Source organism: Cryptomeria japonica, chromosome 11, assembly GCF_030272615.1.
Source record: "Cryptomeria japonica chromosome 11, Sugi_1.0, whole genome shotgun sequence".
Taxonomy (NCBI): domain Eukaryota; kingdom Viridiplantae; phylum Streptophyta; class Pinopsida; order Cupressales; family Cupressaceae; genus Cryptomeria; species Cryptomeria japonica.
In genome coordinates, this window is record NC_081415.1 from 670593254 (window position 1) to 670609821 (window position 16568).

General features: G+C 37.0%; 1 protein-coding gene across 1 annotated transcript in view; it reads right to left on the reverse strand.

Moving 5' to 3' along the window:
• Window positions 1-7027: 7027 nt before the first annotated feature.
• LOC131070705 (E3 SUMO-protein ligase MMS21) overlaps window positions 7028-16568 on the reverse strand; it is a 62377-nt gene continuing 52836 nt past the window's right edge. The window contains exons 8-9 of the mRNA XM_058006310.2: window positions 7500-7591; window positions 7028-7418 (exon numbers count right to left, since the gene is read on the reverse strand). Of these exons, the coding sequence (XP_057862293.1) occupies window positions 7279-7418; window positions 7500-7591 (232 nt within the window). The 3' untranslated portion in view covers window positions 7028-7278. The remainder of the gene's footprint in view (window positions 7419-7499; window positions 7592-16568) is intronic.

A 16568-nucleotide genomic window follows, 5' to 3' on the forward strand; every position in this document is an offset into this window, starting at 1 on the left:
AACTTCTTTTTCTACAACAAATGAGTGGCCTGAGAATGGACACGCAGATCCTAGACGTATGTGCTCCTAAAAAAAAATCTAAAAGAATTAAATGAGTAAAATGAAAGTGAAAAGCAAAGAATTTTGGCCTACCTTGATGTCTAGCTCCTTGCCTCCTCCACGACAGCCCAAAGCTCCTTGCCTTTAGTAGGATGCAAGTCTCATCTACAAGACATTTTTTGTTGTGGCTTTATAGGAACATAATGAAAATCCCTATGATAAAAAGTGAAAATAACCCTTCTATGGCCCACTTCTTGAGTATATAGCCTAATTTTGCCCAAAATTTTGAATTATTTTAATAGTGGTTCTAGATCATCCTCTTTCCTGTTTTTTCCCACCTAACTAAGGGCAAAAACACAATGGGGCATATACTCACTTTATCAAATTTTTCTTTCTAACTTACTAACATTTCCTTAAGCATTCTTCTTGCCAAAGTAGCTTCTTCCGATTTTGGTGCTAAAAAGTTTTCAATTTTGCAATAATTGAGTTGAAATGTCAATGTTTTTTTGTTGAACACTCATCGCACTCATTCGCCCAGTTGATCTCTACGGCCTCTATAGTATCCTTTTTTAAGGTAATAAATTCACTTAATACACTTCATGAATTCTATGTTTACATCTTCCTAAGCTACTTTAGTGTGTTTGATCCCTCATGTCGACCAACTCACTAAAGTGGGGGCAAAATGAACCTTGTGCATTTATGACATTTACACATTGAGCATGATGCATTTATAACAAAATTCATCATTGAGATTTCATGATTCTAACTTCATGGATTGCAAAGATGAAGCATTAGCAACCTATGGCTCAAATGTGGAATCAAATTGGCTAGATGGTAGCACGATGCATAGACGCCTACGTGACACACAAATGTCACGAAATGATTCCAAATTCGAATGGGTATTCACACATTAAAATCATTTCGATGCATGTCCCTACACACAAACATGTCTAAAACGACTATTCTCACCTGTTCCAAGCAACAAAACACACTTTTATATCTTGTTTTCACATTCTAGCTATTGAATCTCATGCTCTCTCTCACAGCAAAGCTCTACCAAAATTTGTCTACACACTTGCAGCAATCAAAGATTCTCTCATTTGCAATCATGTTTATGATCTCAACAGAGGGGTCTTCGCAACGTAATGCTCTCTTATATCGTATCTCGTCTAAAAATATTATTTATTAATCTCTAAATTCATTTATTATTTATTTGTATTTAATCATCTATCATTTAATCTTTAGTAGTAGGGGTTTTTCTCCATTAAGTAGTGTTTGTTTCTATTATGCAATCTTTTTATCCAAGCTATCTATCTAGTTGTCTGTAGAGATGGATGTTTGTAGTTGTTGTCATTGATGTCAACCTGCAACTTGTGTGTTGTCATGACTGATATGATGATTGTCAAAATACGAGGAGATTCTTGGCAATTGTTGTCACTAATTGTCAGGCATTGTCATTGATATAAAGTATAGATGGATGATGGTTGCAGATGCTCTATGTTGTGGATAACCACCTTCTTGGTGTCTAATGTATACACTCAGTATAATGTGTTGATGTTGATGATGATGTTGATAATATGTTTGATGGCAAAGATGGTATAACGACAATATCACATTAAGATAAGGATTAGAAGTGTTATGATGATATCATATTCAAGACGAGGATTAGAAGTATTAATTTGATGATTAGAAGCATGGCAATAAAGTGGATGTGGTTGTGATGATCTTGTGTATGCTAGAGGATGGTAGTTTGTCTCTCTTGTTTACTTCTGAGTGAGAAAATAGGACATTTTGGTCTTTGGGAGATTGGTGGAGTATATAATTGCAAGAATGCATGCTAAAGTCAGTTTGGACAAAATGATTTGCATTCTTTTGCATTTCATGATATGGTCTTGTAAATTTGAACATAATATCTATGCTATGTGGACATTGCACTCCTATCTTTTCAAGTTCCTGGTGTTGCAACCAATGTGGTTGGTAATTGCAGTTTGTTGGCAGTCTAATTGCCTGTCGAGATTGGTCTGGAAAATACTTTGCATTTCTCTACATTGTTGTTTTTGTTGCTGCAGTTTAAAGGACATGCTTAAAATATTTGTGTTGTGTCTCAGTTCAATTTTGAGGTGTTGAAATGTTTCGCAAGTGGAATTAATGTTGTTTTGTTCATTACTTTGACTTTTGGCCCTCTTAAATGAAGTGTTATGTATCTGTTTGTGTTGTGCTAGCATGTTTTGATGTGACAATGAAAAAAAGTATTTGGGAATGTCTTCGGATGTTCAAGGAACATCCTTATGTTCTTTGTATTATGTTGAAATATATGTTTGATGCCGCATTGAGTTTGGTGTTAGTTTTTCAAGGTAATTGTTGTACTTTGACCAACAGCGTTTGTTCTCTTCCTTGTGCTACATACTTGGGTGTATGTGCTAGTATTGGAGACTATGTTAAGTTGTATTTGGGTCCTACTTTGGTTTGAGAATTGAATTAATTCATTTCGAAGATATGTTTTGGGCCGACTGGTTATGTGTTACATGGTTATCTACATATTACCTTGTTGTTGAGTTTGGAGGATGTGCGCCAGCATGTGTGATGTTTGGGATTGCTTAAAAAGTTGTAATATAATATTTTAGGTCCTTTCTATGTCCTAGATTGGACCACTTTCATTGCAATTGTGTTTGGTGGCCGACTTGATAAGACTTATGCTTGTCCCCTATTTTGACCAACCTAATTGATGTTTTGTGATGAAGAAGATAATATATATAGAAGATCAAATCAGTATAGATGTGAGTGTGTGATTCAGGATAGCGAAAAATGTGAAGTTGAGATTGAAGTGTGAGGTAAAAGTATAGGTGTCAAATTACATAATGGTTGCTTGTGTGAGCAACTACATTCAGAGGAGATTGTTGTAAGTAGTGTTGTTGAAGGCTTACTCATCTTGTTTCATATATTTGTGTACCTTGCTCAGAGATAGTCAATCTCCCTAGCAAGTTCTTTGTATCTTTCCCTGAGACAACAAATCTGAACTTGCAAGTCTCTTGTATCTTTCCCTGGGGTGGTGCACCTCAGCCTGCAAGTCCTTTTGGGAGCAGTGGGCTTTCTTAGCAATGCACCTTTGTGATTTAAATCTCACTATGGTTTTCTCCTTTTAGGTTTTCCACGTAAATCCGGTGTTCTTTTGTGTATGATATTCATTGTTTTATTTTTCATTACTGATAATCAGACTAAGGATTAATTAGTTATGAAGTTGTGATTGAAAGTATAAGTGATTGTTCAAGACTGATTCACCCCCCCCCCCCCCCTTGGGGTGTGTTAAAAAATGGAAACACCGAGACAGGGTTTGACTGAGGCAAACCCACATACAACCCCAACAATTTTTCATATCTTAGTGTGTGTGTATAGGTTACAAACAAGCCCGACGAGTGCGACGACATTTATGGCACTTATTCTCAAGTTTTTTTACCTTTGCCCATATAGACGACAGTGTGGTGCACAAACATCCCTGCGACACACTAATGCCCGAGGCCAAGGCTTTTATAGTTTAAGGGTAAAATCTTCATATTGTAAGGCTTATGTTTTTGTTGTCAAAATACTTTTATCTTATCATATGTTTTAGATATTTAGCATTTACAGTTTACAAGCATAGTTTAGTACAATTAGATTTCCCTTTTATGTATTGTTCTTCCTAGCTCACTAGAGTGCCAATAAAGTGAGGTAGTTAAGGGCTATTTGCTCCTTGAGACCTCGTCATCTTGAGGGTAGTGAATCCCCTCTTCTACAAAATCATTCTTGTACTTTAGAAAGTACATTCATGTATAATGAGAGTAATCATCAATGAAGGTGAGTGTATACTTGGCTCCTAAAAAGGAAGGAGTTGGAAAGGAGATAAGGTCACTATGTACCAACTCAACTAAGGTTGAAGTATAATAGGACATATCCTTTAAAAAGGGTTCTTGATGTTTTCCAAGAATGCACCCTCAACAAACACCCTTTGTGCATGAAACCTAAGAAGCCCAAGCACTATCTCATGTGTACTCAAATGTTGTAGAAACCTGTAATCGACATGACCGAAGCGTTCATGCCAAAGTTTACTCAAGGAATATGCATAGGCAATGTTTGATGAACCACAAGATGACTCAAAATCAAGAGACCTATATAATTTGAACCCATGGTTAACTCAAATTGAAGCAACTATTTTCTCTAAATGATGAAGTTTTTTAAATAGCATGTAGCAAAAGCTCAACTATCCTCCCATCCATAGTATGACAAATCTGATATAAAAAAATATTGGTAGAAATTTTGAGAACAAAGAGAACATCCTCCATACAAATGTTTGTCAATTGTACAATCTTTAACCCCAAAATTGACATATGTGAAGAGTTACACACTACAATCTAAGAATCACTACTATTAGAAAGTCACAAGAAAATCAAATGAATGAGTCATGTGATGTGAGGCTCTAGAGTCAACAATACAAATATCTAGTGAAGACAAAGCCTATGTGAAAGAGCTTGGCCTTTGCCTACAGTTGTGGAAGAATACTTGAGAGGATGAAATGGTGTTTTATTACATAGCTTCCTCTAAAGCCTCTAGTCTCTTCCAACATTTGGTAATGGCATGTCCCTATTTGCCATAAAAACTACAAAGTTCTCTAGATTTCTCCTTTGCCTTTGAGGAAGACTCACCAAACGTAGATGGTTTTCCATTTTCAGAAGTGGGTTGGTGATTTTGTTTTTGATTTTTGCTTTAGCTTGGAAGAACTCTCTCTACCTTATGAACATTATATCTTGGGCTTCTATATCTTCTTTCCTTTCCTTTTGGATGAATGTGTGACCTATATGATTTTTGAAACTAAAAAAATAATGTAATTGTGCCTGCTTAGTTTATGTTCTCAAGTCAAACGACTACAAAAAATATGGAAAGAAAGCATGATAAATGTCTCACCCAATGCATCCATGGTACAACAGAAAGTATAAGATAAGACGGGATTAAAAAAAGATACATTTTGTCAATTTTATCCTTCCCATAACCCTACAATAGTCACCTAAGAGACCTAAATTTTACTAGAAAGTCCCTAATAAAAAGAAAGGAATTAGGTGCAAGAGTAGTCAATTCTACCTCAATTTGTAATACATAGAGCTCATCAACAATACCAAATAGCTCCTTGTAATCTCATATCTGCTTAATAATGTGAAAAGATTCATCGTTAAACAATTTGAAAAATGTAGTGCAAGCATATCTGCACTACATTCTAATGTGGACCATGATTGCACTATAAGCAAATATGATTGCCTCATCCATATTGTTCCTATAGACAAATCTTTCATATTCCTGAGTGAACTTAAGTGGTTTATCATCTAATGTGGACCATGACCCTTTGGACACGAGTAATCTAGGAATATGAGTGAACTTAAGTGGTTTATCATCTAATGTGGACCATGACCCTTTGGACATGAGTAATCTAGGAATATGAGTGAACTTAAGTGGTTTATCATCTAATGTGGACATGAGTAATCTAGGAATATGAGTGAACTTAAGTGGTTTATCATCTAATGTGGACATGAGTAATCTAGGAATATGAGTGAACTAAGTGGTTTATCATCTAATGTGGACCATGACCCTTTGGACATGAGTAATCTAGGAATATGAGTGAACTTAAGTGGTTTATCATCTAATGTGGACCATGACCCTTTGGACATGAGTAATTTAGGCATTTGAGGTTTCCAAGAGTGATAGATCGTGTGGTGTATAAAAATCAATAGAAGATGTTTACACCATTGTATGTTTGAGTTGTGTTTACAAAATAACTAATTTAGTGGAATTAAGTGTTTTTTGATCCTTAGATCTACCAAATGACCGAATCCCCGCATCAATTTTGGTTAGAATTTGAATGTACTTTTCTAGTAACCTATACAATCCATATTTTTCGTGAATGGCCCTTTGTATCAGGTGTATTCTTCTCATTTTAAAAATAATCTACCTTTAACGTACTTAATCTCAATATTGACATATGTTGTTTTACTATATCTTCTACTCTTTACCTTTGAAATTGTCCATATGCAGAGAAATGATTGCTAGACCATTTTTAACATCTATAAATTTTAGGCCTTGTGACACATAGGACCAAGTTGCAAACCTAGGATTCGTTTGTGCCCTTAGCTGTACACTAGCCCTGCTTGACGAGACTGTATATATATGGTGGTGCACATGAGGTTGATCAGTTTTATTTCTTTACATTAATAATGTTTTATTAGAAGGCTGTTGAATAGCAAAATTCTGATTGGAACACCTGCATGGTTAGAATAGATTCTGTCAACGGTGACAACTCCAAGATAAATTTGTAAGCTTAGAATGTCGATATAAAATTAAATGAAATAAGTCGATCTGCATGCATGATGATTAAGCCAGAATCTCGATATGCTTGCCTAGAGAATATAACTATTAACATTCAGTTTTAGTTTCTTTACATTAATAATGTTTTATTAGAAGGCTGTTGAATAGCAAAATTCTGATTGGAACACCCGCATGGTTAGAATAGATTCTGTCAACGGTGACAACTCCAAGATAAATTTGTAAGCTTAGAATGTCGATATAAAATTAAATGAAATAAGTCGATCTGCATGCATGATGATTAAGCCAGAATCTCGATATGCTTGCCTAGAAAATATAACTATTAACATTCATAGCTTTGTGAAAATCAAACTTGAATAAAAGATATATGCTCAATTTATAAAAAATAAGGCAGCAGAATTCATGATTCCAATTTTCCAAAAACAAGATGTAGGAAAATGATTCCATCAAAAGCCAAGTTAGACATCAAAAACCTTTTATCTTGGATTTAATCTTATCAGTTTATTCCGCCACTCATCTAATCGCACGGTATTGATTTTTTCTCCACATATTTTAGCTTGCGAAAAAAAACAAGGAATTTTAATAAACTTGAACTTATCAAGGCCAAAATCTGGAATTTCTGAACATTATCATAAATTGACCAAACTAACAAAAGTAAAATATTATCATTTATAGCAGCATATTGAAGCTTCTTTGCACAAAAAAACTTGTTTTGGCTCAATTATGTAAATATTACTTGCATATTACAATTCAATTAAGAATTCCAGGAATTTTTCCATATCAAACTAGTCTATAGTTATATGAATAAATAAAAAGTGTCTTGCAAAAATTCTAAGCATGGCTCAACAACGAAGTCCATTAATCAGGAGATTTCTCATCTTCATTAGATGCATACCATCAATCCTCATCAATCTCAGTACAATCTGCTACAATTTGGGCTTGTGTGGATTGATCTCCTCGCAAACGTAACTCTTCAATTTCTATCTTTAGTAACGGATCACAGATGAGTATCTCAGCAGTAAGCATTTTTGGGCAACCTAAAAACAAAAAGGAACATATGAGACCATATCAAGACTAGTAGAAATGCTGGTTAAAAGAAAACAGACAAAACAAGTAACCTGCAGCAGCACATCTGCAGCCACGCTTTTTTCCAATCATCCTGATATGATTCATAACTGCCTCCTTTTCATATATATGCTTGCACTCCATGCTGCAAAGAACTCACAGTTTTCAAAATATTATTTTTCTGTAGTGCAATTATTATGTCATTCAACAAGGTTGTACATGAGAAGAACAAAATCAATTTACAAATTTCAAACTGAGAAACAACACGTGACCAACCATTTGGTACAAACCTAAACAAATTTTGCATTATTTGGCAGAATACTCATAATGCAAACATTTCTGTTTGCAGCACAATACCAGAAGCAGTACAGGCTTGGTTGCTGGTTCAGGTTTGGGTACAAGGATCTAGTATGTCAATTCGCATTAAAAAGGGGGGCTATAGTTGGATTTGGGTTCTCCAGTACAAAAACCATATAAAAATCATAAATATATACATTTTTTCAGCCTAATAACAGGAATTAAGTTTAGAATACACAATAGAATCATATGATAAATAAAACCACCATAAAAATTAAAATTTCTACTTCAATGCCAATTCATCAAACTTGAATGTCATTATAGATATTCATTGTTTAATATTAAAATAATAATATAAAAAAAAATACTATTAAAAAGGTTGGACATTGAATAGGTTGGACATGATTAAAAATCTTGTGGCAAAAGCTTTCCGTTTTGATTTCATTTATTTATTTATACACAACAATTAAAAAGAAACTTTTATTGCCATCATAATGACAGCATCAATGCCCATATATTCCACAAAAAAACTGTCCCAACACCCCCAGCAAAGCCCTCACAACCACTTCCCTCCCAAAGTACGGTCAAACTCTCCAAATCTGAGCATTAACATATTCCACAAACTTGGGCAGAAAAGACCTTGCCACCTCATCAGTATCTGAACCTTTGACACCCCCATGTGGAGATAAAAATCATGAGCTTTGCCATAGTGGTAGAAGCCGAGGGATAAAAATCATGAGCCAAAATGTAAGTGCAATGAAGCCAAGCAAAAGGTGCAACACATGGCAAGCCGAGGGATCTGTAAGAATTTGTTGAAAATAGCCAAGATCAAGAGCACATTTAATAGCACAAAGGAGATACAAAATATTTGATACGAATAAACTGTAATCTAATCAATATGCAAAATGAGATCAACTGGATCATTAAGATTACATACAATGTAGATAAATCTGCTTATAAAGGCAAGGCTAAGAGACAAGAGAGCACACAAAGATGACATGTGCCTCAATGAAATGTAAGGGTAGGTAGGAGAAATAGTAAAAGTGGTGGAATTATCATTCCACAATAAGTGGATATGATAAAGTAACAACAATATCACAGCATAAAAGGTGGAATTTCTCTTACATACACACTCCCAATGTATGTACATCCCTAAGTGTCTCATATGCAAACTACAATGTTATGCATTTACCTAAGTCAACTTCAGTAAGGTGTAATTATATCCTATATGAATAAATAATTACACCAATACCCCCCCTTAAGTGCAACTTAGGGGAATGCACTTAAGCTAACAATGCAAGATGGGTCCCGGCTACTAGGCCATGTTAGGTACCCATTTACAAATGAGATGCAATCAAGCCAATGCAAAGAAATCTCTCACAAACAAAGAAAGGGAGAAAACCAAATGGGAAAAAACTCCCCCCCCCTCCCCCCAAAAGAGAGATGAATATGTACAAGAGAACTCTCAAGGAAGTATGTGAAGGACAAAACCCCATGTGAGGAAAAAGTCCCCCGCATAAGAGAGAAGAAGAGAGACCAAGTAGCCCCCCCTAAATGTAAATCTGCACCAATGGTAGAAGCTCGAAGCTGAATGATGAAACTGCTCCACGATCGTCGAACAACATTCCTTCCCTTGGGAAAAAACAAAACCAAAGCTGTATCCATGAAGTCTCCCCAATCATGATGGGAAGATGTGTTGTTGTGTAGCTAGGTCGGATCCCTTATAGGGCCGACCTAGTGCACAAAATGCCAAGTGGCCTGTCAGCCTTGGCATTTGGATATCTCAGTTGTATGAGTCTAATTTGGGGCAGACCCTATTTGGGCGAACCACTTGTGTGTAACTTGTGAGTAAGTTAAATGTAACTTGCAACTAAGGGAGACTCATATGTAACTTGTAATATATAGGTCTAACCCTATCCTTGGCACCAAAAGTATATGGCCGACTTGAGGTCTATTAGGAGGTATTGATTCATATATATGCAAGGTCATGATTGCATCAATAGACATGAATTCAGCAGCATGAAGGACATTAAGCGTGCTCGAGGGTGACGATAAGAGCTTATCGTCTGTGGTTGGGAAGGCAACAAATCTGATGTTTGCCTGTGGTTAACAAGCACTACCATAAAATCCACATGGTATCAGAGCGGGTTCTTTCTATAGAGCCTAACCGTTTGAAGGTAGATCTTGTGCTTTTGAGGGAGTTCAATCAAAGTAATTTGCAGACTGAGAGATCTAAGTGGAGGCAAAAGTCGATTACCAAGCCTCTCAACTCAGACGTGAGCATCGCATATGCTCTACGGCGAGTAATGACCGTTGAGGTGCCGATGATCGCCATAGATTTGTCATTAGTACTCAATGACAGATTCAATCTGATGCCTTGGCGTTGAAAGTCGCCAAGTCTGGTATCGAAATGCTGACGGTAAGTGGAGTCGCTATGGACATCTCTATTTGTTTTAACATTCTATATTCGAATTCGAATTCGGGAAGGAGAACATGTTGTGGAGGATTCTCTCTGGCGATCGTAACATTTTACTAGCAAATGACGGAGATCGCTCGCTTCACGGCGCTCGTGGCTAGAGACATCGACAAGGTGGCAGCAAGCATTCTGAGGATTCAACGAAGCGACACGAGTCGGTACGCGTGCTATCGACTGCTCAGTGTAATGGAAGGTTGAGATCGAGCAACAACATAGTGGCGAGTTTTGTGATGATCACATTAAGCCGTACACAAATGTGAAATGTGTGTATGGGGACGAAAGCGAATGGAGGCACCTAATGATCAGGAATGATGGAGAAGGCCTTCGTGCAATAACGCCTTGCAACAACTCTCACGTCATCCTAGAAGCTTCGAGAGTCATATGAAGCGTTCGTTTCGCTAAAGCCTGCATAGGCATAATTGGATGGGGTTGCGAATCCGATGACATTGCAACTAAAGGTCCAGTTATTCGAGTTCTAACTTATGTCGCTCTTGAAGATCATCTGACATTTGTCCTAGGATGGGCACTGCAGCTTAGCATTCTGGCACACCCTGCTACAGGTGGATTTCTGTCGCATTTATGTGGTTGGTCCATCACTTTGTTGTGAATGGTATTAAAGGCAGTTCTTCAGATGATGCTTAAGCTATGCACGAAGCAGATATTGTGGGCAGATGATGAGTGATGGCTAGGGCCAAAGGCCATGCAGCCATCAGATCATCACTAGGTGCTTCGGTGTGATCAATCCAAGTGAATGGAAATTGCATTGCTGAGCAAAATTATAAAAGATGAGTACTGTTTATGTTTGAATAATCTTCATGAATTTTTCATTAAGTCATGCTACATCATTGAATAGTGAATCATGTATTGACATTTCCTCTAACTATCATTATCTCTCTCTCAAATGCTTCCAGGACGAATCAGAGATTGCATTCAAGAAAGGAAGATTGCTTGCATTTCTTTGTAGAGGAAGAATCAGCATTTAGAGGGAGTCTGACATATCGTCAAAAGTAACCTTGGACAAGGAGGTCAGAAGATTGATTTCAGCTTCAGAGGGAGCTTGACACTTCAGCTTCAGAGGGAGCTTGACATTTCAGCTTCTGAGGGAGCCACGTCATCAGGAACATTTGGTTAATGCATTTTTCTCTGTGATGGAGAAATTTGAGGTGAAAGCCCTCGTTAATGAGTTCTTCTCTGTGAGAGAGAAGTTCGAGGTGCAATCCCTTGTTAATGAGTTTTTCTCTGTGAGAGAGAAGTTTGAGGTGCAATCTCTTGTTAATGAGTTTTTCTCTGTAAGGGAGAAGTTCAAGGTGCAATCCCTTGTTAATGAGTTCTTCTCTGTGAGGGAGAGGTTCGAGGTGCATTCCCTTGTTAATGCATTCTTCTCTGGGAGAAGTTTGAGGTGAAAGCACTTGTTCCACCCTCTGCGAGTAGGTACGATGGAGATGCATTCTTCTCTGGGAGAAGTCTGAGGTTAAAGCCCTCGTTCCACCCTATGTGAGTAGGTATAGTGGATCCACCCTTTGCGAGTAGGCATGGTGGTAATGCACCCTTCTCTTGGAGAAGGTTGAGGTGAAAGCCCTCTTCCACCCTTTGCAAGTAGGCATGGTGAGCCCACCCTCTGCAAGTAGGTATGGTGGGTATTATGGAAGAAATTCCATGATGTGCTTGTTCATCCTCTGGGAGTAGCTATACTGAACGTATTATTCATGGGAGTAGCCATGGTGGTAGTCACTATGTGACTTGGTTATTCAAAAGGAATCCTCCCTAGCTAAGAGGGAGTGTTGTTGTGTAGCTAGGTCGGATTCCTTCTAGGGCCGACCTAGTGCACAAAATGCCAAGTAGCCTGTCGGCCTTGGCATTTGGATATCTCAGTTGTATGAGTCTAATTTGGGGCAGGCCCTATTTGGGTGAACCACTTGTGTGTAACTTGTGATTAAGTTAAATGTAACTTGCAACTAAGGGAGACTCATGTAACTTGTAATATATAGGTCTAACCCTATCCTTGGCGCCAAAAATATATGACTGACTTGAGGTCTATTAGGAGGTATTGATTCATACATATGCAAGGTCATGATTGCATCAATAGAGATGAATTCAGCAACATGAAGGACATGTAGTGTACGATAAGAGTTTATCATCTATGGTTGGGAAGGCAACAAATCTGATGTTTGCCTGTGGTTAACGAGCACTACCATAAAATCCACAAGATGTAGTTAAAAAATTCAAGATGTATGGAGTCTCTGAAAACTGCTCAAGTGTCCCCATGTTGATGCTAAAAGTTACCCCCTCCAAAGGTGGTGTACTGATCCACACTGCTGAAAAAAGCAATTCAAGATCTAGTGGAGATGAATGTAGAGCAAGTTCCAAAGACTCACATGTCTCCTGTAAGGATAAAGAGACCTCCTCCAAGTGTTGTACATAAGAATCCACAATCATGTCAACCTCGAAAGAATGATCATGTAGAGAATGAACAAGAAGGTCAGCGTGTTCCCTCGCAACAATCGAAGAATGATCATCTTCATCAAAGAGAAGATGAATATGATCAATGATGTCTCCCAAACCTGCAATGTAGGACTCCACAAACAAACCTGCAATGTCTGTCAAGTAGTCATCCCAAAAAGCTAATGCTGGAAGACAAGATATATCCTGCTGCACTGAATCACAAGAAGGCAAAATTGTCGCAACATCTGCATCATCGGGTGCAATAAGTAATGTGATATCAAGAGGAGGAGATGAAATGCAAGGCTCAAGAACCGGGTCACATGTGAGAATCCCCAAGTTCAAGTACCCAAAGTTCTCCTCGAAATCTGAATCATCATAAGAAGTGTGATCATCATGTGAAGAATCAACATCATCAAAAGGACCAAAATGTGAAAAAGAGTACAACCGAGATGCATGATCCACCACCCTAGTTGCAAGGATAGCTCCTCTCCAAGTCTCTAATGATAACCGAATCAAGTGTGAACACCATAGTTCTCTTTGTTGCCCCATGAGTGATTTGATAGATGGAAAGAAGATTATTTGTCATATGAGGTACACACAACACATCATTAAAGGAGTTATCCCCAATGGCAATAGATCCTTTCCCAATCACATTCATGTAAGTATGATTGCCCATCAAAATCGGTGGCATGTGGCAACGCTCAAATGAAGAGAACATAGACTGCGAAGATGCCATATGATGAGAAGCCCCTGAATCTAGAAGCCATCTCCCTGAATCATGACTTGTAGTAGCACAAAAAGCTTGTCCTTTATGATTCTTTCCCTTATCAATTTCCTTTTCTTTTTGAGGATGAAGGAGAAGTTGAAGTAGACATTCTAGAAGGTAAACTGATTTTGTTCTTCTCAAGAAGATGCTTCAACTCATCAATATCCTTCTTGTAACAAAAGTGTTCTTCATATCCTGACTTCTTGCAATATGCACAAAACTACTTCTCCTTAGATGATTTCCCCTTAGATGAGGATGAGGATGTAGAATCACTTTGTTGTGGAGAGGGTGGTTGTGTTTTCTCTTGTTGTGGCTTTGGCTTAGAGTGTTTCTGCTTTTGTTGGAGCCCTTTCCTTGATTCCCTTGATTAGCCACCAAAGCCATGGACTTTGAAGACTTGAGAATCCCCATTTGCCTCAACTTATCCTGCTCAAGAATCAACAATTCTGTCAATGTAACAAAAGATGGTGCCTGGTATGTACTGCTTGTCAATCTTTGAGTATGGAAGCTAGAGACAAAGGCTGCATAATCTGATGGAAGCTTGTGCACCAAATTGAAAACAAATTGATCATCATCCTTGGTTATACCACAATCCATAAGTTGTGCTCTAAGCTCATTAGCTTTGGTTGCATAATCCTCAATGGAATCAAAATTCTTGGGATCAAGACTCAGAGTTCGCTATCAAGCATGTACCCCTTAACCTTATCAATTTTTCCATACAAAGAAGCAAATTTCTCCCAAGCCTCTTTGACAGTTGTACATTTTTCAATATGAAAGATAAGATCCTTTGAAACATATTTCTTTAAAGTACCAATAGCCATAGAGTTTTTAACAAGCCAATCAACTTGAGTATTAGGATCAGCCTAAGGATCTACAGGTGTTGTTATTGTTCCATAAACATATTGTATTAAACCTTTTTCTATTAACTTGCTCCAAGCATCAATTTTCCAAGAATTATGTGCAATTAACAAAGGAAACTTAAGTGAACCCATGATGAAACAAAAGAGCACAACATCAAAAGACTAGCACAAGAGAGACCACCCCCCCCGCCCCCCCCACAAATTCACTTAATCAATGAAGCCCCAATCGCTCTGATACCATATATGAATTTGTTGAAAATAGTCAAGATCAAGAGCACATTGAATAGCACAAAGGAGAGACAAAATATTTGATAAGAACAAATTGTATTCTAATCAATATGCAAAATGAGATCAACTGGATCATTAAGATTACATACAATGTAGATAAATATGCTTATAAAGGCAAGGCTAAGAGACAAGAGCACACAATGATGACATGTGGCTCAGTGAGATGTAAGGGTAGGTAGGAGAAATAGTAAAATGTTCCATATGAGGTGGATCACCCACCGAAGGTGGAATTATCATCCCACAATAAGTGGATATGATGAAGTAACAACAATATCACACCATAAAAGGTGGAATTTCTCCTACATACACACTCCCCATGTATGCACATCCCTGAGTGTCTCATATGCAAACTACGATGTTATGCATTTACCTAAGTCAACTTAAGTAAGGTGTAATTATATCCTATATGAATAAATAATTACACCAACAGGATCGAATCAAAAAATAAAGAGTCGTTTTTTTTTTACTCTAGGCACCTACAAATTTCTAGGTTCATCCATTTTATGTCACTGATGTGTTAACTCTTGCTTGTCCTAATGATTCTTATGGTTGGATTAAAAATCACATTGAGTTCACTTTTAGCTAACAAGATGAATTCACCTGACCTTCTCACCATGCCTAGTCCTTGTGGTTGAGTTAGTGACCCAGTGAATTTTGTGCCATGTTTGCTTACGTAACCCATCCTATTTGATTGCAAATTATAAGGATGTTCCCTATGTTTACCTCACTCACCACTAATGTGAATCCTTGGTGATATTGGATCCTTGTGTTGTGGGTGAACTCGCAAAGTGTTTGTTTCCTTCGTGTGTGCTTATTTAACTTGAGTTTGATCGCATTCTACCGGCTTTTTGAAATGCTTGTGTTGGAGTGTTTGTGGAATAACCTTAAATGGTTAGTTGAACACTTAAGTCAATTAATTGCCTTTGTAAAATGGTCTTATGCATTTAATATTGAGTATATTTAGAAAGTTCATTAAGTTAAAAAAAATAGTTTAAATTCAATGCATTTGTCAATTTTAGTAAAATTGCTATGTTGGTCATTTATCATTTGACATAAAAATGTTAGTGAAAGGTTTTTTGGAATTATCTAATTGCAAATATCCAAGAGAAACAACCTTTTCTAAATAGCTTGTTAAGTGTAAAATGGAAAGGAATTTCATTTTGGGATTTTTAGGGAATTTTGAAATGAAAAGTAAAATTCGTTTTCATTCATTCTTTTTGTTCTATTTTTTTATCTCCTTGTGGGTGTGCATACTTGCTTTGGAGGATTGGATGGTGATTGCTCGTGGATTGTTAGACTAGTAGAGAGGAAGGATCTCAAAAATCTTGCAATATGTGTGTATGGAAGCAAAAATCTCTTCTAGTTTGAATAAGAATTGTATTCAAAAGACAAAGGTATTCCTCCTTTTGTTTCATGCTTATGCTTTTGGTTCATGCTTTTGACAATGCCCACAATAGGTGGTTACATATGATCTTCCATTTTCCTAGGTAGTGAATTGTGAAATAATCTAGCATAGTTATGATTGATTTTAATTTGATGTATTAAAATAATGTCGTTAAGTTGGCAAAACTTCTCCAAAATTTAATGTGATAGCATTTTTGTATTGTTGTTGTATTTGGAACAAAAGGGTATTGTTAGAAAACGGATTGATCGTTTTTCTAAGTTTTTTTTAACAATGCAAAATGGCCCGAAAACTATGCAACTAGACTATTTATGGCATAAGAGCACCATTTGATTTTAATGTTGATGTTATAGCAGGAGGAGTTCTCTTTCCCTTAACTGCTGTATTAATTATTACTAACACTTTATTCATTTCATAATCATTGCTGTCTTATTTCTGCAATTTCTTTATTTACTAAACTGTTTGTTAGTATTCCTACGTGTGTATATATTAGTTAGTATTCATTTCCTTAACGAATGATTAAGGATGGTTGTCTATCGGACTTTTGGTCTAATCGCGCCCCCTTGTTTTGACATGTTACTTTGATTGAGC